At 37.5% G+C, this 24,139-nt stretch overlaps 1 protein-coding gene across 2 annotated transcripts in view; it reads right to left on the reverse strand.

The window, feature by feature from the left end:
• ITPR2 (inositol 1,4,5-trisphosphate receptor type 2) overlaps positions 1-24,139 on the reverse strand; it is a 492,964-nt gene that overhangs the window by 274,058 nt on the left and 194,767 nt on the right. For both annotated transcript variants that reach the window (XM_023209041.2, XM_023209040.2), the window contains 4 exons: positions 22,682-22,811; positions 18,937-18,994; positions 16,891-17,056; positions 15,772-15,945 (listed from right to left, as the gene is read on the reverse strand). In XM_023209041.2, the coding sequence (XP_023064809.1) occupies positions 15,772-15,945; positions 16,891-17,056; positions 18,937-18,994; positions 22,682-22,811 (528 nt within the window). The remainder of the gene's footprint in view (positions 1-15,771; positions 15,946-16,890; positions 17,057-18,936; positions 18,995-22,681; positions 22,812-24,139) is intronic.

Raw genomic sequence — 24,139 nt, forward strand, 5'->3', positions numbered from 1 at the left:
TGACAATTCCATTCCGAACATTTATGAAGATGTCATGCACACCTGGTACTAGACTACGGTGAATGGATCTAAAAGAGATGCATAGAAGATATGGTCCTTCTCACAAGAAAATTACAGTCTACCTAAGAAAACAGGGAGAAATATATCAATAAGGATTGGAACTGGGCAGAATTCACTATTCAGAGAGATAGAAAGAGAACAGCTGCAGCTTTAGACAAGTGCTATGAAGGAGGTCAAGTGTACGGGCAAGGTCTAGAAGGATGAAAATTGTCTAGTTAGGTATAAAGGATGTCTAGCTGAGCAGGGAAAAGCCTTGCCAGGTGAAGAAGAAGTCACCTTAGCCAAAGGTACTACAGCAAGAACAAGCACACTAGTTATATGGAAAACGGCAAGAACTGACAGGGTCCACTGCAAAGACTGGGCAATCAGAGTGGGGTCTGATGGCCTCCCTCATTTACAATCCATGCAAAATTGCACTTGGGAGGAATGTCAAGTTCAACATAGGTCCAAAACTCCTGACCATAATGATGGTGTTAGGCACTTGCCGTAAAAGGGGACCCTAGTTTAAGCTCAGGAGAAAGTTACAAAGATACAGGAAGCCAATTGATACAATTTATTCGTCCCAAGTTGCTTCTCCTACTGTGCTCCAGGACAAATCACAACACTAATAAACATCAAGAAAGAAAAAAACTACTTTCCTTGTTAATCAGACAGTTCTGATGAAAGGCTTCAAGCAGCAGAGTGACTTAATCCATGTTGAGCCAGCACACTCCTCACTCAGCTTTATATTTTTCTTTTGCTTCTTTTCTGGCAAATATTGTCCTGATGTTCTCAGTCTCAACTTCACTTTAACAAGTGACCTCCTCCTCCCATTTTACTGAGCAGACAAAAATTCCTCTACATGGACACTTTCTCTTTTCCATCCAAAAATTTCCAGTGTTATCCACAAACCTGTCTATCTTCCCTACTGTGTCTCAGAGAACAAAATTTTTGATGCATAAAATCAAAAATTCCATCTCCTCTTCCTCGTCTCCCTGCTTCATCCCTGTTTCTAGTACAACAGCAGGTTGTACCCTTTAATGACTCTTTCTCATCTCTTAGCTTCTACATTGCTGACCACTTGTCACTCATACTCACTATAATTGGAACTGCAAAAAGTAAAAGATCCAAACACCAAAAGCCTTCAAAACATCACTAAGTTAGACTCCCGAGGTGTATCGCCTAGCTATCATAATGAATATTTAGACAGAAATGAAAGCAGTCCAACCACCACTCCAGGGAAATAAAAGAGAGAAAAGAATGCAGGATATTACCTGCGAGACATTAACCATGAAGTGAATCTTGAAAATTATAGGACAGGCCGGGTGCGGTGGCTCACACCTGTAATCCCAGAACTTTGGGAGGCCAAGGCGGGTGGATCACAAGGTCAGGAGTTCGAGACCAGCCTGGCCAACATAGTGCAATCCCATCTCTACTAAACATACAAAAATTAGCTGGGTGTGGTGATGTGTGGTGCCTGTAATCCCAGCTACTCAGGAGGCTGAGGCAGGAGAAACGCTTGAATCTGAGGGGCAGAGGTGGCAGTGAGCCGAGATCACACCACTGCACTGCAGCCTGGGCAACAGAGCAAGACTCTGTCTAAAAAAAAAAAAAAAAAAAAAAAAAAAAAAATTATAGGAGAAAGTGTTAAACTATATATGAAAGTAAAACCAGTGTAGAAGAGAAAACACAACCCAGTGGCTAAGATGAATGAAAACTATTTAGATGAAAAGAGGCTAGAAGTCAGAGTGTGAAAGAAATAGATTTTCCATTTGATAGCAAAAATAATTTATTGATGAGAAGTAGAAACTGCAAAAGCTAGAAATATAATTACATTTCCTTTTTCTGATCACAAAGGTGAAGGCTGGATTTTTAAAAGGCCATTTCATTTTTTTCTGTAAGAGAAGAAACACTAAAACATACACACACACACACACACACACACACACTTGTACCACAAACCAGGATTAAGATATTACCAGCTCTAAAGATTGACAAAGCTCCTTAGTTAGAAAAGAGATATTTTTGATATATGTCAACTTTAAAGAAAACTGTTACAAAGGCAGGCAAAGCTTTGGTAGATATCCTTAAGCCTGTTTTTCAAGCAATAATCTGAAGAAAAAGCAAGTGTATTGTTTTAACAAAAGTAATCTTAGGTAAAATACACTACATGACAAAAAGTTATGCTCTTTAGTTCAGCCCAGGTGAAGATATATACAATGCTAAACTCTGTATGTGTGGGAATTATGAAAAATAGTGATTTTGATTTAAAATTGCTAGCAGTCAACAAAAGGCAGCAACATTGGAAAATTCAATAAACAACCCCTTTTAATTTCAGAAAATAATTCAATTTAATTAAATTGAACAAAAACCCATGGAACATCTGGATGATTCCAAAGCAGTGATCAAGGTAATTTAAGAAATATGTAAACCATATAACTACAATTAGGTTTTGTTTTCTAATTCTGATGCCAAAATGGTCTAAATAAAGGTGCTGCAAAAGTTTTCCTTCTGAAAGAGCTGAAATTGGCTGTATTCTTTATGTCTTATACAATGCTTTACATTCTATAAACTTTAGCCCTACATCACTGGTCTAATCTACAAAACCTTGAATTTATTCTAATGACAAAATATTAGAAAAGTGCAAAATGTAGAAGTATGACTTATGCAGGATGCCAGAGCTGAATGGGTCCAGAAAAAAGAAAAAAGTGTGACACTTAAAACAGTGTCAGGCTCGTAGCACATCTCCAAATGATCCTTTTGACAATAGTGATGAAAACTAAATACGGTGCTCCAAACGTCCTTGCACTTTATTGTAACTGCTTCCTATCATCTGGAGAACTTAAATGTATTCCCCCTAACAGAATATGGGAAACAGCTTAGTTCAGTGATTTTAGAGGTAGCTAGATTTTTAATTGCATAGTATATACCATAACATAAAACAGTAGTTTCAAAAACAAGAGAGCAAGAAGAGTCTAGAAATTGGGTGGGCATCAGGGATTCTAGGCAGAGACACAAAGACTGAATATTGGTTCTAAAGATAGTGTTTTTTTTTTTTTTTTTTTTTCATCAGGTAAGGAAACTTTTATATCAATAGCAAAAAATGATATAAGAAAGTAATAATATGTGAACTATATGGTAAACTAAATTTTAGCACTGGCTAGGTATGATAACTCATGTCTATAACCCCCATACTTTGGGAGGCCAAGGTGGGAGGACTGCTTGAGGCCAAGAGTTTGAGGTTAGCCTGGGCCACATAGAAAGACTCTGTCTCTATAAAAAATAAAAAATAAAAAAACATTTACTAGTTGGGCATGGTGGGCTCACCTATAGCCCTAGCTATTCAGGAAACTGAGGCAGGAGGACCATTTGGGCCAAGAGTTTGAGGCTGTAGTGAGCTATGATTGTGCTAATCACTCCAGCCTGGGCAACAGAGTGAGACCCATCTCAATAAATAAGTAAATACTGGCACTAATTAATGGGAATCCAGCTCCTTAATTTAACCAAGGGCAATCATGCTTTTAAAAATAGAATTTTCCAAATCCTACAATGTAGAGCTGCCTACATCTGCAGCTGCATGATTAAAATAGCTTGGTGCATGCCTTCTATTTATCCCTATCCCACTGAAGTTTAAGGAGGTCCATCCTCAGTGAAGTTACCAAGTCAGCAAGACTGCAAGGCCTTCTGCTCACCATCTGTACTGGTAGCCTTCTCTGGTGTAACCACTCTTTAAACTAGTCCGTGACACCATAAACCACCCACCCTCCCCTCAACATCAGGTGCCAAATGCTTTCCTTCTTCTATCCTCATCTCCCTTCAAAACATACAAAAAAATTTTTTTAATAACCAGTCTTTTATATTTGATTCGCCAGATTATAGATCATAATGTAGTTGAAGCTGTTCAGAATAAATACTGCCTCTTTCAGATAACTGAATGATAACCCTCCATGGGATAAGGAGGTATTTTTTTTTCTCCCTCCCATCTAATGATAACATCATGTACTAGTCATTTAGGAAGATATCACCCTAGATCTACTTCTATGACCTTGCCTGGAAAGCTACTTTGGACCATCTTGGTATCATGGTTGTCAGTTTCTGCTTCCCTGGGAAGCACCTAAGGCTGCTTGAAGGCTTGATTCAAAATTCACAATGGACAGAAGAGGCTGTGACCAGCATTACTTGCAGATAACTTCCTTCCAGATGTTTCCTCAAGTCAGGGGCAAAGCTCTACCCTTCTAGAGAATACATACATATTCATAACTTTACCCCAAACCTTTTTTCCTTTCGCTCCATAATAAGACAAAATAACGGCATTTTTCTGACTCATTTGATATCATTTTAGTTAGTATTTGATAATGTTTAAGCTGATGTTCTAGAACACAACCCAAATCTCCTTTACAATCTGCATCTCTGATAAAGAAGCTAACAAAAAAAGTTCGTACCACTGGGGAACTTTGCTTAGATAGGTATTAGGAAAAACTGGAAACGTTTAATGTCACTAGTAAATGCTTTCATAAGAACACATCAGGAACCTAGTGAGGAGCACCTCTCACCGGCCCCTCCACCATCTGGGAAGTGAGGAGCGCCTCTGCCCGGCCACCCAACTGTCTGTGAAGTGAGGTGCGCCTCTGCCTGGCCGCCCCACAGTCTGTGAAACGAGGAGCCCTTCTGCCTGGCCGCCCCACTGTCTCTGAAGTGAGGTGCGCCTCTGCCCAGCCGTCCCACCATCTGTGAAGTGAGGAGCCCCTCTGCCCTGCCGCTGTGCAACCCTCCAAGTGTGAAGTGGTAGCCTTGTATGTGATCTTTCCGCGCTCCCCAAGTTTGCATTTTTGACATTAAAGATTACTTTTAAATTAAAAAAAAAAAAAAAAAAGAGCACAGCAGGAACCTATTATCATACAGCAATATGTCCCGGAATTTTTCTGATGTAACTCCAGGGATGGCTAAAAACTCACCAGTATTATATAAAATGTAGAAAGCGTGGGCAGCCTTTTGATCAACAGAATGGCATACAAAGCACTGTACAGGAAGTGAAAACAGCAACATAATAGAACCCTTAGAGACTGACTTTGATACTGATACATTGTATGAAGGAAGCTTCCCTAGTCACAATAGGGTTATAGCTCACCCAGTCGGACATGGTTGTGAGAAGGGGGGTGTATATATGAAATGTGTGAGAGGGAGGAATCAGCACTGCCTTTTACACTCACTTGTTCCGCAAGAAATCGTTACAGAAATGTTGTTGCCTGATGTAAAAACAAATGTATGCTTTGATTTGAATGAATCAGCCACTATTATTTCCTCGTTAGCCACTTGCTGAAAAAAAGAAACCATATGAGAACACAGAATCTTCACTAACAACTTGTACTGAATTAAGAACAAGTGGAGGCCAGGTGCAGGGGCTCACACCTGTAATCCCAGCACTTTGGGAGGCTAAAGCAGGTGGCTTGCTTGAGCTCAAGAGTTCAAGTTCAGCCTGGGCAATATGGTGAAACTCCATCCCTACAAAAAATGCAAAAATTAGCCAGGCGTGGTGGTGCACACATATGGTCCCAGCTACTCAGGAAGCTAGGAGACGATTGCTGGAGCCTAGGAAGTCGAGGCTGCAGTGACCTGTGATCACACCAGTGCACTCCAGCCTGAATGACAGAGCAAGACCCCGTCTAAAAAAAAGAACAAATAGGAAAGTTAAAAAAAAAAAGTAAGATAGTAACTTATTTATAGCATGAAGGGAAATAGTAAGCTTATGCCAAAACAGTATCAATTTAAATGTGGTTAGAAAATGAGAAGGGAAAAATTCTCATAAAAAAGATCTAATAACCAAGTAATTGAAATAACACATTCTGGAAGTATAATTGTTACATTTAAGAATTTATATTATAACCAAATAGGATGAGAATGTGTAAAACAAGCATTTTAGTATAAACCAAAAGTTATTTTTCACATGTCTGTCCTGTGAAGGGGCTTGTTAATTGAAACTCATCTGTCACCATCACCTTCAGTGGAATTAGCTCAGACATACGTATGGGAATACGTATAGTGATATAAACAAATAAATAAATTATACAATTAGGTTGGAGGCAAAAATAGAAACTGGAGACAAGAAAACAGATTCCATAAAAGGAAAATTCAGGAAAGCACTGTCCAAAACTAATGCATAAAAGCTCTTCATGAAACTACCATAGTGTCCCTGACTGATCAGGTCAAGCTGCAAGATTCTGTCTAGAACACATGGACTGCTCCTGTCCCAGGACATCAGGGTTAGACATTCTACCAGATTGTGTCAAAAGTCAGCTAATCAATTACAAGTTTAGCTGAAGAAACAAGTTTATGTAGAACTATTTTCCCACTGCAGAGAATCTCATACCAACACTTGGAAAAGGAGAAGTTTCTTAATATGTATCCTGCTAGGGGGATTTGCAACTTTGCTTGCTTCATCAAAGGAAAAAAGATCAGAAGTGGCAGGCAAAGAATGGAATACAGTTTTTGCTTTTAAAAAGTAATGAGATGTGGAGGTAATAGAAAAACCAACAGATAGGGAAGGTGTGCTCAGGGAGAACGAGAGAAAAATCAATGGAGAAGAGGAAAGAGAGGGGAGGGAGGGAAAGCAGGAATTAGTTCACACTTAATAAAGTAATATAATTAATAAATAATAAGATACATCTGCAAACTGTAATTCAAACTCCTATGACGAACACCAATACTAAAAAAGTCAAGTAAAAAACTCATAATAATATCATATCATGCCCAGTGAAATATAAACAATCAAGAGCTTTTCTGACAGGCCTTGTAAGTAGGTATGTTTAAAATAATCATAGAGATAGTGAGGAATAGCATCCCTCATGCCCGGTGGGCACCTCTGTGGTTGCCATGCGCCATGCAATAGTGTTGAGGATGACGTCACAGCATCACTCAGCACGGATAAGGAAGGATAGCCTTTTCAGGGAAAGGACAGGCTACAGGTCAAGCAACAGCAAGAGAAGAGAAGGCACAGGTTCCCCCTCCTCCCAACTCCCCGCACAGGAGTGCTGGGTGCCCTGCTGGATAGTGTGGGTCTAGATTTCCAAGCAACCACTCCCCCAATGCCACAGTAACTACCTATGGGGCAAGGTGGAGCGTAACCTTCTCAATAAAGGGACACGCAAACTGTTCCAGCACCAGGCAGTGCCTGTTGTTTACAGGAATCTTTTGAACACTTGCCTGTGGCCCATAGAAATTGAACTGTCCCTGCTGAGGGGCAGAAGCCACAGGTCCTAGGAGAAGCCAAAATCAGTACACAGTCCCTTAGAAGAGAGGCACTCCTCATTCTGCAAAAACAGTCCCAGCCACCTCATTGTCCAGACAACCCAGAGTGAGCCCCTAGGGACATTTTTTAGTTAATTCTGCTGCTTACATCACACATCCATTAAAAGAACAAAAATAATTATGATGCAAAAACAGACAGATATGAAGCTAGAATAGATGAAAATGAAAAAGAACCAATTAAATAACCTGAAAATGAACTATATAGTCCTTGAAGTTAAAAACTAGATAGATAGTTTAAACATGAGACTTCACATCAGTGAGAGTCTAAGTCAAATTTTTAAAAAGGGCCACTGCACTCTAGCTGGGTGACAGAGCAAGACCCATCTCTAAAAAACAGTAAAGAAAAAGAAACTGGCAACCAGATATAAGTGAGTAGATAGATAGAGAGATAAATACAGGTATACACACAAATATAGAAGCAAAATCACTGTAAGAAAAATTAACAATCAAAATAAACAACATAAGGAGGAACTTTCCTTTGAAGCACTGCAATGCCCATGTGACCTGCTTCTCAACCCTAAATAAAGCAGTGGATGAACGTAAAGGGTAATCCTGACTTAACCTACTCGGGTATGGTTTCCTGAGTTAATCTCTCCTTCCTATATTTAGAAGTCAACGCATATTTGAAAGTGATGAATTAGTAATTGCACCTAATGCTACTGATATTGTCGACTTGTTATATTTCAGCCTTTAAGCTTTCAGAAATGATGGTACAGTCTTTTAACGCTGGGGACGGTAAGTTTAATAAAGGGAAAAACTATACTATACAATAGATAATAAAGCTCCTACGCTCTAGGGACACAGTGGGCTTAATAGAAGACCAAATCCATCCCCTTCTCCTTATTTATAAGAGATCAAGTATGGTAATGGTATAATTTTGGATTAAAAACTGAGATTTGTTAGGATTAGTAGACAGACCATCAATTCACATTTATTGTCAACAGAGTATACCAAATTTACCACTGAGGGAAAACACTTTTTTTCCCTCACACTTTTATGTTATGGAGATATTTTTTATTCTCAAAATGAATAATCACATTAAAGTTATCTGGTCTTCTGATATCTAAGCAGGCACAAAGTTAGACCATTATGAGCTGTTTCAGAACAATGCTGATGGTGCTGTGTTTACAGCCTTTGTAAGATTTACTAAACAACAAAGGAGTATTGTTTGTATTGGCCTGCTAGCGTGTGTGCTGCCTGCTACTGGCTGTTTCCATTGACACTGTGATATATTTCATCCTGTTTACAATACATTGCCACTATCTTTGGCTGCTGGGTTATTGCATAATACAGATTATTTGGCTGTATATAAATCAGTAACTTCATAGTTTTTCACTTTTGTTCCCCTTATATTAATCCATTATATAGGTACCATTCTCCTGGCTTCCCAATCCACCTATTTGCATACATTTCTACTGCTACCTCACTACTGCACACTTTCAGAAGCTCTCACCTGCATTTGTACAAGAGCCAGCCTCTTGTTCTTCTGAAGCATTCTGGATTCTGTCAGACTAAATTTTCCAAAATAGTATGCTCACCTTCCTACCCAAGAATCTTCACAGGCTCCTAGTTTCCAGCCATTGCAAATACAAATCGCTTATTCATGAACTTTACTTCTCTTATTATTCTGAATATGTTAGCTAACTCCTCCCAATCCTTCAGAATAGGCCTATGTGCAGAATCTGGAGTGGGGCCTTCTTCCAGTCATCAGGCCCACGCTGGTCTCTCCTTTTTCTGTACCACATAGTTCAGTATTTAATCAACTACTTTGTCACCCCGTTTTTTGGGTGTTCATGAAGTGTGTTCATTCTCTGAGGGCAAATGGAATATGAGATTTGAGTCCAGATACCAAACTTTAAGAACGGAAAGGAGAAATTCAAGTGTGCACAAAGGCAAGTGAGCATGAAAGCAATAGGACTGAAATGTACACTTTACACAGCATTTCTGGGCCCATAGAAAACAAAGGACAACTCCCAGAGACCCCACCCTCCATCTTCTAATGGAAAAATGTAACCCAAAACCAGATCAGAGAGCTCCAAGCAAGGGCACAAGATAAGTTTCCCTGAAGGCAAATGACAATACTAGATCTGCAATCCAAAGACTAAGTAAACTCTGAGCAAGTGTCTAGTTTGGCAAGCTAAACCCAAGACTCCTGCCTTAAAATAGGTATACAGGAAGGGAGTAATGTGGTCTCAGGCTAGCAGCGCCCCCTGCCAACAGGCAAAGGCAATCACAAATACTCTAAGGAGGAAAACATACCCTATGTCAACCCCAGGACTAATGTCAAAACATAGGCGCTCAAAACCTGCACCCAATGTTTGTAGCAGCTTTATTCATAATTGCCAAAATCTGGAAGCAACCAAGATGTGCTTCAATAGGTGAATGGATAAACAGTACAAGGGACTATTATTCAGCAATAACAAAAAATGAGCCATTAAACTGCAAAAGGACATGGAACAACTTAAACACATACTGCTAAGTAAAAGAAACCAGTCTGGAAAAGCTACATACTGTATAATTCCAATTATATGAAATTCTGGAAAAGGCAAAACTACAGAAACTATTTTAAAAAATCAGTGGTTTCCAGGGACTCAGGGGTCCATAGGGAGAGACAAATAGGTGAAGCACAGAGAATTTTTAGAGCAATGAAGCTATTCTGTTGGACACTGCAATGGTGGATACATGACATTACGCATTTGTCAAAACCTATAACTAAATAACACAAAGAATGAACTTTAATAAATAATGAATTTTAGTTTAAAAATACTGTGTCAATATTGGCTTATCAATTACAATGAATGTATCACACTTATCCTAGATGTTAACAATCAGAGAAAAAGAAAGAGGAAAAGAGGAACTATATGGGAACTCTGTGCTTTCTGTGTAATTTTTCTCTAAACCTAAAACTGCTCTAAAAATGAAGTCAATTTGAAAAAGATATGAGCACATAATCAAACATGATCAAAAATATAGTGAAACACAACATGAGTGAGAATCACAAGAAAATCTCAAGTACATTGGATCTCAGAGTTATTACATATAGACCCTAAAAGAGTCATAGGGAATCACAAAAAAATAGAAAACAACAAAGCATGATCAAAAATGACCAAATATATTTGAAAATAATCAAATTTCAGGTTTAAAAAAAATGAAATTTCAGGTATGAAAAAGATATAGTGGCTGAAGTTTAAAAGTAAATTGGTTGAGGAAACTGCAAAGAAGACAGACCTGAAGAGAGACTCAGATGAGTCTAAAGAAATTATCCATATGCCATACAAAGTCATAGCTAGAGAAAATATAAAAAGGAAATGAACAGATATGTACTGTATAGTAATATATTCACTAATAAAGTTTAACAAGCACTTAACTGGAGTTTCAAAGTTAAAGCACCACTATTTAACAGAGCAAACTTCTCAATAGCAGCAATGAAAGCCAGAAGACATGGAATAAAATAATCAGAAGTGAGGGGAAATAATTCACAGTTGATAAACCTTTTTGTTCTGCAGTAAAAATATAATAATTTCAAATTTACAGGCATCTAATGACATAATCTCAAACCACGTGGAGTAAAAATTAATAGAAATGCAAGGGGAAATTGATAAACCTACCATTGTAGTGGGAAATGTCACCAAATCTTTTACTTATTGATATGTCAAGAAAATAAAAATAATATTCAATATATTATTTAAACACAATGAATAAGCTTGATTTGCCAGTCATCTATTAAGAATCCTACACCCATTCACATTCTTCTCAAGCCACATTGGACACTTACAAAATCTGGATGTACAATAGATCGGAAAGCAAATCTCAATGAATTTTGGAGAAATTATATCATAATAACTAAATTATCTTGTCACAAATTAATTAAGAATTCAATTAACAAAAAAGGTAAAATTTGCCTATGCATGTAGAAATTTAAAAACTCACTTCCAAGTAATTCTAAGACAAAGAACTTGCAATGGAAAAAATTTTTAATATCTAATATTAAAAAATAAAAAATATCATTTGTCAAAACTCAGGGAATGCAGCTCCTTTGAAGGAAATTATACCACCAATTTTTTTTAAAATCGAAAAGTCTGTCAACATAAAGTGATAGAGTATAGTAGGATAAGTATAATAAAATAGCAAACAAATCCAGAATCTCAACAAACCCCAAAACAGACTATGTTTAAAACATGAGTAAAATTCAGATGACCTTGAACATGAATTTGAACTGTGCAGGTGTACTTATACACAGATTTTCTTTTACCTCTGTCCCCCTCGAGACAGCAGGACTAAGCCTCCCTCTTCCTCCTCCTCCTGAACCTACTCAGTGTGAAGATAATGAGGATGAAGACCTTTATGATGATCCATTTCCAGTTAAGAGACAGCAAATATATTTTCTCTTCCTCATGATTTTCTTAACATTTTCTTTTCTCTAGCTTATTTTATTGTAAAAATACACTACATAATTCACACAATACAGAAAATATATGTTAATTGACTGTCTATGTTATCAGTAAGGCTTCCAGTCAACAGTAGGCTATTAGTACTTAAGTTTTGATGGAGTCAGAAGTTATAAACAAATTTTCAACTGTGTGGGAGGTTGGCACCCCTAACCATCCCCCAAACACTATTCAAGGGTAAACTGTACATAAAACTCTGGAAAGATTGAGCTGGATAGAGCTAGAGAAAAGAAGACAGCCATAGCAAAACATATAAAGAATGAAAAAGGGGTACAAAGCTATGAATACAGTGGAAACGTAAAAGATAGCAAAAGAATATGAACAAATTTATGCCAATAAATTTGAAGATTTCAATATATGGCTAGAAAAATGCACAACAAATTAACTCAAAGTAGAAAATTTGAATGAATTTATAATCATTAAAAAATTGAATCAGTAGTCAAAATGTTCCCACAATGTAAATATCATGCCCAGTTTTGCAGACAGGTTTTACTAAACATTTATGAACAGATCATTCTAATGTTACACACAAAAAAAGGAATAGTATATAGCTCATTTTATGGGACTAGTGTAACCCCAATACTATCGCTTGATAGGAACAGTAAAAGAGAGGGAGGGAGGGAGAGAGGGAGGGAAGGAAGGAAGGAAGGAAGGAAGGAAGGAAGGAAGGAAGGAAGGAAGGAAGGAAGGGAAAATTACAGGCTAATGTCACTGGCAACACAGATGTAAAATTCTACACAAAGTATTAGCAAACAGAATCTAGCAATGTAAAAACAAATCACCAAGATATTTTAAACCTAGAATGCAAAGTTACTATGGTAGAAGCTCTATTTAAGATTTATGTCATTTAGGTGAATGGATTAAATAAAAAATAATATAATCTTAATAGATGCATAAATTACATTTAATTAAAGTCAATAACCATTTGTAGTTTTTAAAAAGTAAACTAGGAAGAGAATGTGCTCCTCCATAAAGGGTATCTATAAAAGAATGTACAGTAAACATTATGCTCAATAGTGAAATATTAGAACCATTCCCTTTAAAATCAGAAATAAGACAGGGATGCCAATACCACTTCTATTTTACCTTGCACTAGAAAATCCTATGAACACAATAAAGCAAGAAAAAAATAAATAAAAGATCATGTTCAAGTTTGAACTTATAGCATTACCTGACTTGAAGTGAATGAATATTTTTAACCTTATTAATAGGTACACATGAATTGGTAGGAATTAACTATTTGCCTGTATAGAATTTAACTTTATCTAAACAGGAAGAGGAAGTAAAATGTCAAATAAACATAAAAAAAAACTCAACCTCATAACTAATTCAGCAAAATGCAAATCACAACGGAGATAATATATCAAGTGTACTCAATGGTCAAAAGTGGGAAAGTAAGAAAAACACCCATGATAAGGATGGGGAGTAGAAGAACGCTTGTACACTAGTGGAGGGAAAACAACTGGCATTGTCTGGTAGAGGGGAACATACTGCATATGTTACTCCTATGTAGATATCCCGAAAAATCTCCCGAACATGTGCACCAGGTGACATACAACAGCCTTCACAGTAGCACTGCTTTTAGTAGCAAATTTTCTTTTAAAACACCCAAACCAGAAAGAGCCCAAATGTCCATCCACAGCTAACTGGATAAACATGTGCATAAATGTAATAATATATATTAGAGAAATGAATGAGTTGCAGTTATACATCAACAGGGATAAACAATGAAAATACGTACAAAATAGGCTAAATAAATATTCCTCATATATTTCTTATGTTTTAGAAATACAGACACATGATAAAACTACTAAGCAAGGAAATGGTTAAAATAAATTCATGATAGTGGTTTCCTCTGTTATATAGGGAGGGACCACATCAACTTCTTCCTGGCAATACTCTATTCTTTAAGCTGTACCTTAATATCAACAGAATATGCTATCTCAGGTGGTACTGAATTTCCAGCCACAGAAATTTGCTTTGTTTGAAGAAATAATGTCACTCAGGTGAGATATTTAGAGATAGAGAACACATATATCACATAGGGAATTGAAGGTGACTATCCCTACAAGGATCTTGTAACTCTAAAATTTCATAATTCCATATCCACCATAGTAAACACAGTGTGATACACACAAAAACAAATAATAATTACAACAAACACTGACTGAATGCTAATGTTGAAAAACACTGTTGGTTGCTAACCAACATTCTTTCTTATTCTTCTCTGCTAGAAGAATCCAATTTTGTTTAGCCATCTATCCTTCTCCCATGTAACTCAAGGTGGTGTATCCTAGCTTGAGGGACATCTTTAACTTAACCTAAACTAATCCTGTACGCCACTGGTATAGAGTTTTAACATCTGGCCCTGTTCTGGCCAAAGAGACATGAAATAAGGTGAGGGATGTCTAAGAAAGGTTTCCTTGCCCTTAAACAGGAGACCCAGAAATAGGCATTCTTTCTTGATGTTGTCGTGCACAGATGTGATATCTAGAATGCTACTGCCATGATGCCGTCAGGAGAAAGACTGGCTTCAAAACTAAGCCAATTGATCCATGATGACAACACTGAGGCAAGGAATTACAGCTGGAGTCTTACTTCTTGACTTGTTGGTAAGTAATATGTCATCTTATCGTATATATTTTCATGTTGTTCATATTCTCGCACTGAAGCCGTATTAACTGACACACTTACCACGTGCATAGGGTTTCCTCATTTAATCTTTACAGCAATTCCGGGAGCAAACTACCACGATGATATCCATTTGAAAGTCAATAAAAATAAAACTTAGAGAATGAAAATAAGTTGCTCAAAGTCAAACATATACCAAGAGGCAAATTCTGGGGTGTCTGATTTCAAAACCCATGCTAATAACCTACGCATTGTCCTTTCTATGATGCATATTATTACCTGGCATTCAGCAAGCATTCCCACCCCTGAGGGTCCCTCTGTATCACAGAGCTGGTTTCTCAAATTCCCCTGTAGCTGAAGTTCTAAATTCAATTCAGCTTCTGCCAATGAGATAAACTCATGTGGAACTTAAAAGCCAAAAGGGAAATAAAGGGCATCTACCTGTGGCTGTGAGGGCTGCAAAGGAAATCCCAGTAGACATGAGTGTGCAATGAAGCCCACGTTCCAGTATCTTGTCACAAACTTCCAAAGCATTTCAGAAGCATTTTGATTACTCTAGTTATCTCTCGCTCTGTTTTCACTTTTCACTTCACAATATTTTGGGTACTCCAACAAACACAAAAGCTAAGGCAGGTACACCCATCAAAAGGGTTTATATGCCTGCAGATTTAAAAACAACTAAAACACCAGACAGTCATTTACAAAACTTTTTGTATTAACAATTATGATATTGGAACTAGTCTGCTTTATCTAAGCATGACTACTAAAGCAGTATTTAACATTTTTCAAGCGATCATATGTACTTAGTGAAATGTGAAAACAGCAACTAATTAACACACTAAAAAAGCCAATACAACAGAAGATGACAGTCACCGTTTAGATTTTTGGTATTTTCATACAGGCAGTAAAGCATATTGGTCTTCTATTTAGATATTTTTATATATTATATAAGGATATGCATAATGATAGGAATTAATTACTGGTTGGCAAAAAAATGGCCACAGCGAAAGGGTCCACAAAAATTCACCTCTCCCCACAGGTCTCTGAGCCCACTCCTTTTTTCTCCTTCCGCTCCTTCCTGTTTTCCTGATTGCTGGATTATAGAATTTACAGTGGAAATGACAGAGTGAAACACTAGATAGATGAGGTAAGAAGTGGTAGAAATTGACAAGAGCTAAGCAAAGTGCCAGTTTATGGAGTTAACTGACAACTGGCAAATGAAAATTTTGTGTCTGTTGCTCAAAACAGAATTTTTCTTTATGAACAATTTTGATTGTAGAGCATGTGCTCACATATCTGACTTAAAAGATATCATTTGGAGTATTTCAAAATAGATCTTGAAACGAACCTCAATTGGCTCTTCACCGCCTTTCACTTGACTTTCCCCTATTTCTCCGTTCTCATAGTTGCTGCTCTTCTCAACCCATAGCTCAGACTTCTCCACTGTCAGTCGAAGCTGGTCTAGATCTGCCTTGATTTGCTTGTAGTTATCTACATCTTGATTAGACACCAGTAATTGCACCTAAAACAGAATAATTTCAATCTCTTAGTTGAAGTTCACTAATTCTAGAACATTTATGAATATTTTAGATGTATATTGACTACGAAAACCTACCTGGAAGTAACTGTGAACTTTTAACCAGTATTTTCACATATTAGAATTTTTTAAGTGAGGCCTAGCAAAACTTTTCAAAGTGACTTAATATTAAAAGATACCCTAACTTTATTTTTTCTGCTGAAGTTAATTTTTCTGAGACTCTATCTGTTTGAAAAGAGGCAGAAACAAAAATAAGTGGGAGAAAATATCAATAGACACAATCTAAACCTCATCATACAAGTTTTTATTTTCTTATAATTTACATGTATTATAGGACATATACATTTATGTATTTAATATAGAACTACCCTTTTATTTCATATTTTTAACATATTCCTGTAAAACTGCCTAAATGATCAATACCCTATTATGTTAAATAAATAGTGAAACATATGTAAGCACTTAAGTATTACTAATTAATAATCTCAAGATTGATGTCTTATTCAAAGACCACAGAGAAAAAGCTTAGATCCATACCAGTTCCTTTCTTTTGGATTTATGCAGTTTTCAATCACAAAATAATTATTTCAGGGCTACTGGTGCTCCTACCCAAATTCATCAGTAAAATTTAAGGATAAAACAATAGCAGTGGTAACAAAATTCCTAACGTTATTATCTCCCAGTGCCTTCCCAAATCTTGGTGCCTTTCATTTGTTTTAAAGACATTAACTAAAAAATCACTTGTGGGGGATGCCTTCTAAATAGATCACGTCCTGGCATAGACAAGGCCTTGTCTCTGTTTTAAAATAGAAAGTGTCTCCAGGAAAAGCCACACAGTGTCATTATCTCTGCAGCCATGAAGTCAGGTTGGATGTTATTAACACTTTCAGAGCTTTTACCTTGAATGCATTGAGGGCCCTTCAATCTTACCTGCTTAAATGCCTGTAAAACCTCCGCCCTCTGGCTGAAGTGCTTAAACAATAGCTGCAGGGCTCCAGACAGCAAAGGCGGGTAGTCGTGCATGATCAGATGAATGAGGACCCGTAAAAATGTTCTGCCTCCTTCATCATCAAGTTGAACTGGGTTTTTTTCCTTTCTATAGAACCAAAAATATTTCTAAAGTGACTCATATTTATATAACATCTACACTTCAGTATTAGAATTGTATACATATTCTCAGAAGTATATCATTTGTTTTTCCAAATTAGGAAGTGAACAGGAAAAGATTTTCTTTGTTTTCCTCATGTAACTGATGAGGAAACAATCACAAAGAAAAGCTTGTGCCTGTCCATGAAAGCAGGGGTGCTCGAACCTCCTGGGTTATCCAAGACTCACGGGTTCCTAGGCAAACTGGGATGAGTTGGTCACCTCAGCATAGACAAAAAATGGGCATCTGCGTCAATCCAAAAGCATTTATGGGAGGAGCTGTGCTAGGCTGGATGTACACCAGTGACTGATTTCCCCAGGGCCCCTACACACCCCCTACATGACAGGTGGGGAGGAATGGGGAAGGCCAGCACGCATGTGCGTGCACCATCACCAGAGCAGCCACGGGTGTGGCGTAGGAGGACTCTGGGTGAGGTTCTACTGAAACAAAAGGTCCGTCTATTTCAAGGTGAAATCATATACTGGTTCATTCTCCTAGGGAATAATGACATTCTTCAACAGGAAAACACAACAACAAAACTAAACTAAATGTTCACTAGAGATAAAAATCCTTTTTTGGTGCTCCTAATTCTTAATTCCTGTTTGTCTTTCCAATGACAACAACACAAACTGCAATAAGATGCTTAGTGTAGTCGCCCCTACTACCCTCCCCAACTCTATCTGTGGGTACTTTCGGTGGTTTCAGTTGCCCATGGTCAACCACGGTCCTAAAATATGAAATGAAAAACTTCAGAAATAAATAATTCACGAGTTCTAAATTTTGTGCCATCCTGCCTGTCCCATTTGGGACATGAATCACCCCTTCGCCAGCATCTCCACGCTGTACGTCTTCCCCCCTCATTAGTCCTTAGTAGCTGTCTCAGTCATCAGGTGACTGGCTCAGGGTCACAGGGCTTGTTCAAGTAACCCTTATTTTACTTAATAATGGTCCCAAAGTGCAAGAGTGGTGATGCTGGCGTATTGTTATAATTATTTTATTATTAGTTATGTTGTTAATCTCTTAGTATGCCTAATTTATATATTAAATTTTATCATAAGTCTGTATATATAGGCAAAAACACAGTGTATACAGGGTTTGGTATTAGCTGTGGTTTCAGGCATCCACTGGGGGTCTTGGAATGTCTCCCTAGCAGATAAGGAGAGACTACTGTACAGATTGTTTTTGGTTCTCATGTCAGGTCTGTAATAAAAATGAGCACCAGAAGCTTAGTAATTTGTAGCTTAAACGTTTTAATTTTTCTTTTTGATCACTATTAATTTCATTTCTGAAGAAGAAAGAAACAATATTAAAACAATAAATGGCAGGATTCCTGACGGCAAAGGAGGCTAGTCATGTCAAAGGTGTCTTGTTTTATTTAATTACGGGTATTTCCAACTGGCAGAAAATAGCTTTATTTCTCACACATAAAGTTAATGATAATAACATTAAAGAAGTTACTTTCTTGCCTCAAATATCTAAGATTCAGGGAAGCAATGTTTTACAAGATGCGGTGATATTTATACCAGGGGAGTTAAAGGGCATTCTTGGGCTGTCATTATTTGAGGAAAGAAAAGCAAAGAATTCAGAGGAAAGTTCAATACACTGATCTCATCTCTCTTGTCCTTTTTTTTTTTTTACCTGACCTAAAGAAAAGCTATGCTTTCTCCTCTAGAGTAAATTAGCAGCTTCATTTCTGGCAGAAATTATGTTAGCAACAATAGAGGGTCTAAAAATAAATAGATATACAGTGAGCGATATCAAAGTATCAACAGAATTCTAAGTAAAATCTTATTCACAAGTAAGATAAAGATATATAAATGTTACTATACCTTCCCGCAAACATAGTTTCTGCCTGAGCTGCAATTTCATCTATATCAGGAACAATAGCTGCAAAAATAAATGGTAAAATCTCTTCTTTATCCTATTTTAATTAGGAGTCATAATAGTCATATTAATACCAATTGATGTGAAAATATTTTTGTCTTAATTTCTTTATTCTCCCAAAAGTCAATTAACACTAATAATCTGATTTTAAAATGGGCAAAAGATCTGAATAGACATTTCTCAAAAGAAAACACACAAATGGCAAACAGGTTTATGAAAAGGTGCTCAACATCACTGATCATCAGAGAAATACAAATCAAAACTACAATGAGATATCATCTCACCCCAGTTAAAATGGCTTTTATCCAAAAAACAGGCAATAATAAATGCTGGTGAGAATTTGGAGACAAGGGAACCCTCGTACCCTGATGGTGGGAAGGTAAATAAGTACAACTGCTATCGAGAACAGTTTGGTTTCTCAAAAAAAACTAAAAATTGATCCAGTAATTCCACTGCTAGGTGTATATGCAAAAGAAAGGAAATTTGTATATCAAAGAGATATCTGCATTCCCATGTTTACTGAGGCGCTATTTACAATAGCTAAGATTTGGAATCAACCTAAGTGTCCATCAACAGACAAACGGATAAAGAAGTGTGGTAGACAGACACAATGAAGTGCTATTCAGCCATTAAAAAAAAAAAAAGAATGAGATCCTGTCATCTGCAACAACATGGATGGAACTAGAGGTCATTTTGTTAAATGAAATTAGCCAGGCACAGAAAGACAAACTTCTCATGTTCTCACTCATTTGTGGGAGCTAAAAATTAAAACAACTGAACTCATGGAGATAGAGAGTAGAACAATAGTTACCAGAGGCTGGGAAAGGTACTGGGGTGGGCAGAGTGGGGACAGTTAACAGTTATAAAAATATAGTATGATAGAATGAATAAGATCTAGTATACAGAGTGACTACAGTCAATAATAATTTGTTGTACATTTTTAATAACTAAAAGACTATAATTAGATTATTTGTAACACAAAAGATAAATGCTTGAGGTGATGGATACCTCATTTATCCTGATATGATTACACATTGTATACCTGTATCAAAATACTCCATATACCCCACAAATATATACATCAACTATGTACCCACAAAAATTAAAAATTAAAAAAATTTAAGTCAATTAACAGTTTGAAAAAAATCACAATATAGTTCCACTAAGACATCAATGTAATTTTTTAATGTAAACTATGTTTTAAACTAATGTATTGCTGTAATCAAAAATATGTTTAAAAGATCAGAAAGCATCAGTTACAAAGGTGCCTCTTATCTAGAGAAGTGTGTGTGTATATGTAGATCATATATACACATATATGCACATACTTACATATAATTTAAATGACTGATAACATGGGAGGATAATTCTTTAAAGAATCAAAATATACATACAATGAGCTTTGTTATTATATGGTTATTTCCAAACACCATCATCTTTTTACCTAAGCTTACTATTACTAAAATTCCATCCCTTTTTCTTGTGGGAAAGGGCATTTTTTTTTTTTTCTATGTGAACCAATCATGATTCCTTACTGTCCCACACCACTAACATTTTGAAGATATCCTTCCTAAGATAACATGGGGTTTTTCATTTGTTTGTTTGTTTGTTTGTTTGTTATTGAAACAGGGTCTCGCTCTGTTGCCCAGGCTGGGGTACAGTGGCACAACTTCAACTCACGGCAGCCTTGACCTTCCAGGCTCAAGCAATCCTCCTGCCTCAGCCTCCTGAGTAGCTGAGACCAAAGACATGTGCCTCCAGTACTAGCTAATTTTTTTGTATTTTTTTGTAGAGAGGGGTTTCGCCATGTTGCCCAGTCTGGTCTCAAACTCCTGGGCTCAACCAATCCACCCCCCTCAGCCTCCCAAAGTGTTCGGATTACAGGTGTGAGCCACCGTACCTAGCCAAGGTAACATGTTTAAATGATAAAATACACCACTTATTTGTCATCTCCAAAGCATAAAAAGACACACAGTAAGATATAAAAATGGAAAAACAATTCTCCCTCAAAGGTATCCCTTACTGGCACAAAAAAAGGAAAGATATCAAGTAAATTAGAGAGAAAGGGTTTTCTGGGGTGCCCCTAGACTTTCCCTCTGGTACTTTACTAACACTTAAAGCTCATGTTTCCAGAAGCCTGGCCTCTGGGAGTCTATAATTTTTATGCTACTGTCAATGCAACCGCCAGCAAGACTTTCTGGTTCTGCCATATCATTCCTGGAAATAGCCCTTTGGGGTTCTACACTTCTGAGAAGCAGAAAAACAACACCATTGCAAACGTGCCAGAAGAGAAGTCTTGCTTAGGCATGTTCAAGTCCTTCTGCAGAGGCGTGCTGCCTTTTGATGGGACTAATGATTCAGACAGCAGGACAGTTGGTCTAGTATCCATTTTAACCACATGCTTGTAATCACTGAATCATTCCTAACTGATTGATGGACGAAGACTAGGGGAGAGTTCCTAATGTCACACTGGTGGCAGTTAGAAGGAAGTTTCACATCTGTGTACAATTTCTATTCTCAGGAAAAGAATTCCATTAGCTGGCTAAATCTTCAATAAGACATACCTTTCAGCCTACAATGACTTGGCCTGATCTGTCCCAAAAAAATGGTAATTTAATATTTCTTAGTTTTTCTGAAGTCCTTTCAATAGTCACAAAATTTTTACAATCATATTTGTGTTCTTTTGTTGTTATACTCCAATGCGCAGAGATAAATTAACTGCATTTTTACACTTTTTAAATATGAAAATTGAAATATAGTTCCAGTTTATAACCATACAAAGTAAATTTAAAAAAACAAATCCACACACACAAAATGATACCAACAACCACATTCAGGTCTTTGGGGAATGCCATGTCTTTATTCTTGGATCAGGCAACGGCTTCTCTTCAAAACCCCTATCCTTCTGATAACTACATTTCACACTGCTCTTTGACCAAGGCAGAAAAACTTCTCCTGGATTTTCACCAAAACATCATGATGCTGGAAAGATTTGGACTCTGGAGCTGGAGAGACCTCAGAGAGCATCCTTGTGCCACTACCTTCAGGGCCTTTGGCAAGTAACTTAACCTTTCTGACCCTGGTTTTCATTTCTGTAAAATGACACAATGAACAGTGCATCTATCTTATAGAGTCCTGAAGATTACAAAGGAAAAGGCGTTCATAGGAGTTAGCGACAAACAACAGCAAACACCCTCCACACCATTCTAAGAGAGTTATTTCATAATCTGTCTCAGTTCTTTGATGTCATTAGTGGAGATTATATCTACATTTTTGTCTCATAAAAATGTGACGAAGCTGGAAACCATCATTCTCAGCAAACTAACACAGGAACAGAAAACCAAACACTACATGTTCTCATTCATAAGTGGGAGCTGAACAATGAGAACACATGGACACAGGGAGGGGAACATCACACACCAGGGCCTGTCAGGGGGTGGGGGGCAAGGGGAGGGATAGCATTAGGAGAAATACCAAATGTACATGACGGGTTGATGGATGCAGCAAACCAACATGACACGTCTATACCTATGTAATGAACCTGCACGTTCTGCACGTGTATCCCAGAACTTGAATTATAACAAAAAAATAAAAGCACAAAAAATATAATCATGTTTTAAAATACGATAGGTACTTTCAAGTTCTCAGAAGAACAAAATACAAAGAGTAAATATTGTCACAAAGAGATACCTGACGGTAGTAAAGTATCTGGAGATCCATTGGCAGATGTCTCCGCATTGTCATTGTCCTCTCCAAACTCCTTCTTATATATGGACAGCATATATGAGATCCTATAATCTAGTCTGACACTCAGGATAAACTATAAGAAAGATTAAGAACAACATAAATTTCTTTCATTAGCATAGTATTTAAAAATGCAATTCACGACACACCAATACCAGTGGAAGTATCAACCTTTCGAAGGAACTAGTTAGAAGATTTTAACACCAGTTGCCACATGCTTGTCAGCCTTCAGACTAAGTAAGGGAACTCATTTCCACTAGCTAATGTCAGTAAAATCCCAAAGCCATTTTTGGAAAGAATATTTGACTCCCTATGATTGCTCTCTGAATATTCCAGCTAGAGGCACCGTGGGGGTCTGGATGAAGAGGTAACGATGATGTCATTTCACTGAACACTTTGCAGAGTGCCATTGTCTCTGGGAGGAGACTGTTGGAGGTGTGACCCTCATTCTTACATAGTAGGGCAAGAATTCAGCTACAATAGTATGACTGTGACTATACAATGATCAGTCCTAAAGCCAGGTTCTAAAAGGACAGTTGAAGTACCAGCATCTATACACCATGGATTTTCCTCACTGGTATTTGCATTTTCTTGGGTTTGGGTTGCTGTCATTGTTCTCATTCATGGATGCATGGACAAAAACTAAGTATCTAGCAAGGCTCCAGATTGTGCTAGGTACCACAGGGAATGCCAACAGGTGAAGCCTGCTGCCCTCAAAAAGCCAATAGTCGAGTCGGGGAAAAAAATATAGCACTGTTAGCATAATTAGGAAACTATTGAGAGCTAAATCATGTGGTCTAAATACAACAGAAATCAAAGAAGAAAAAGCTGGGATGTGCTGCAGATCAAAGGAGGGGTTTTTACATAGGTACCATCTGTCCCTGTCTGCCTGAGATAGGCCCTATTTAACCTTTTGTTTCAGCATGATTATTAATGGTGCCCCTACATTCTCAAAAGTGTCACATTTTTGTGGTCACCCAAGTTTTAGGAAGATTGGCATTTCAAGGTCTCATTTAACTTTATCTCTCTCTATACCACCTGTGTCCCATCCCTCTCTCCTCCTACACCCCTTCTCTCATCCTCTCTCCCATTCTAACAGCACTGGAGTGCCTGCACTTCCACTCTTGGCTCCACACAGGTGTTCACAGTGTCCACTTTACTTTGAATATTCTCCTCCACTTCATAATAATTACATTTTAAGATATCCTCTGTCAGGGCGCAGTGGCTCATGCCTGTAATCCCAGCTCTTTGGGAGACTAAGATGGGGGATCGCTTGAGCCCAGGAGTTCAAGACCAGCCTGGGCAACATGGCGAAGCCCCATCTCTACAAAAATACAACAAATTAACCAGGCATGGTGGTGCACACCTGTAATCCCAGCTACCGTGGATGCTGAGGTGGAAGAA

This window comes from Piliocolobus tephrosceles, chromosome 10 (genome assembly GCF_002776525.5).
Source record: "Piliocolobus tephrosceles isolate RC106 chromosome 10, ASM277652v3, whole genome shotgun sequence".
NCBI classification, from domain to species: Eukaryota; Metazoa; Chordata; class Mammalia; order Primates; family Cercopithecidae; genus Piliocolobus; species Piliocolobus tephrosceles.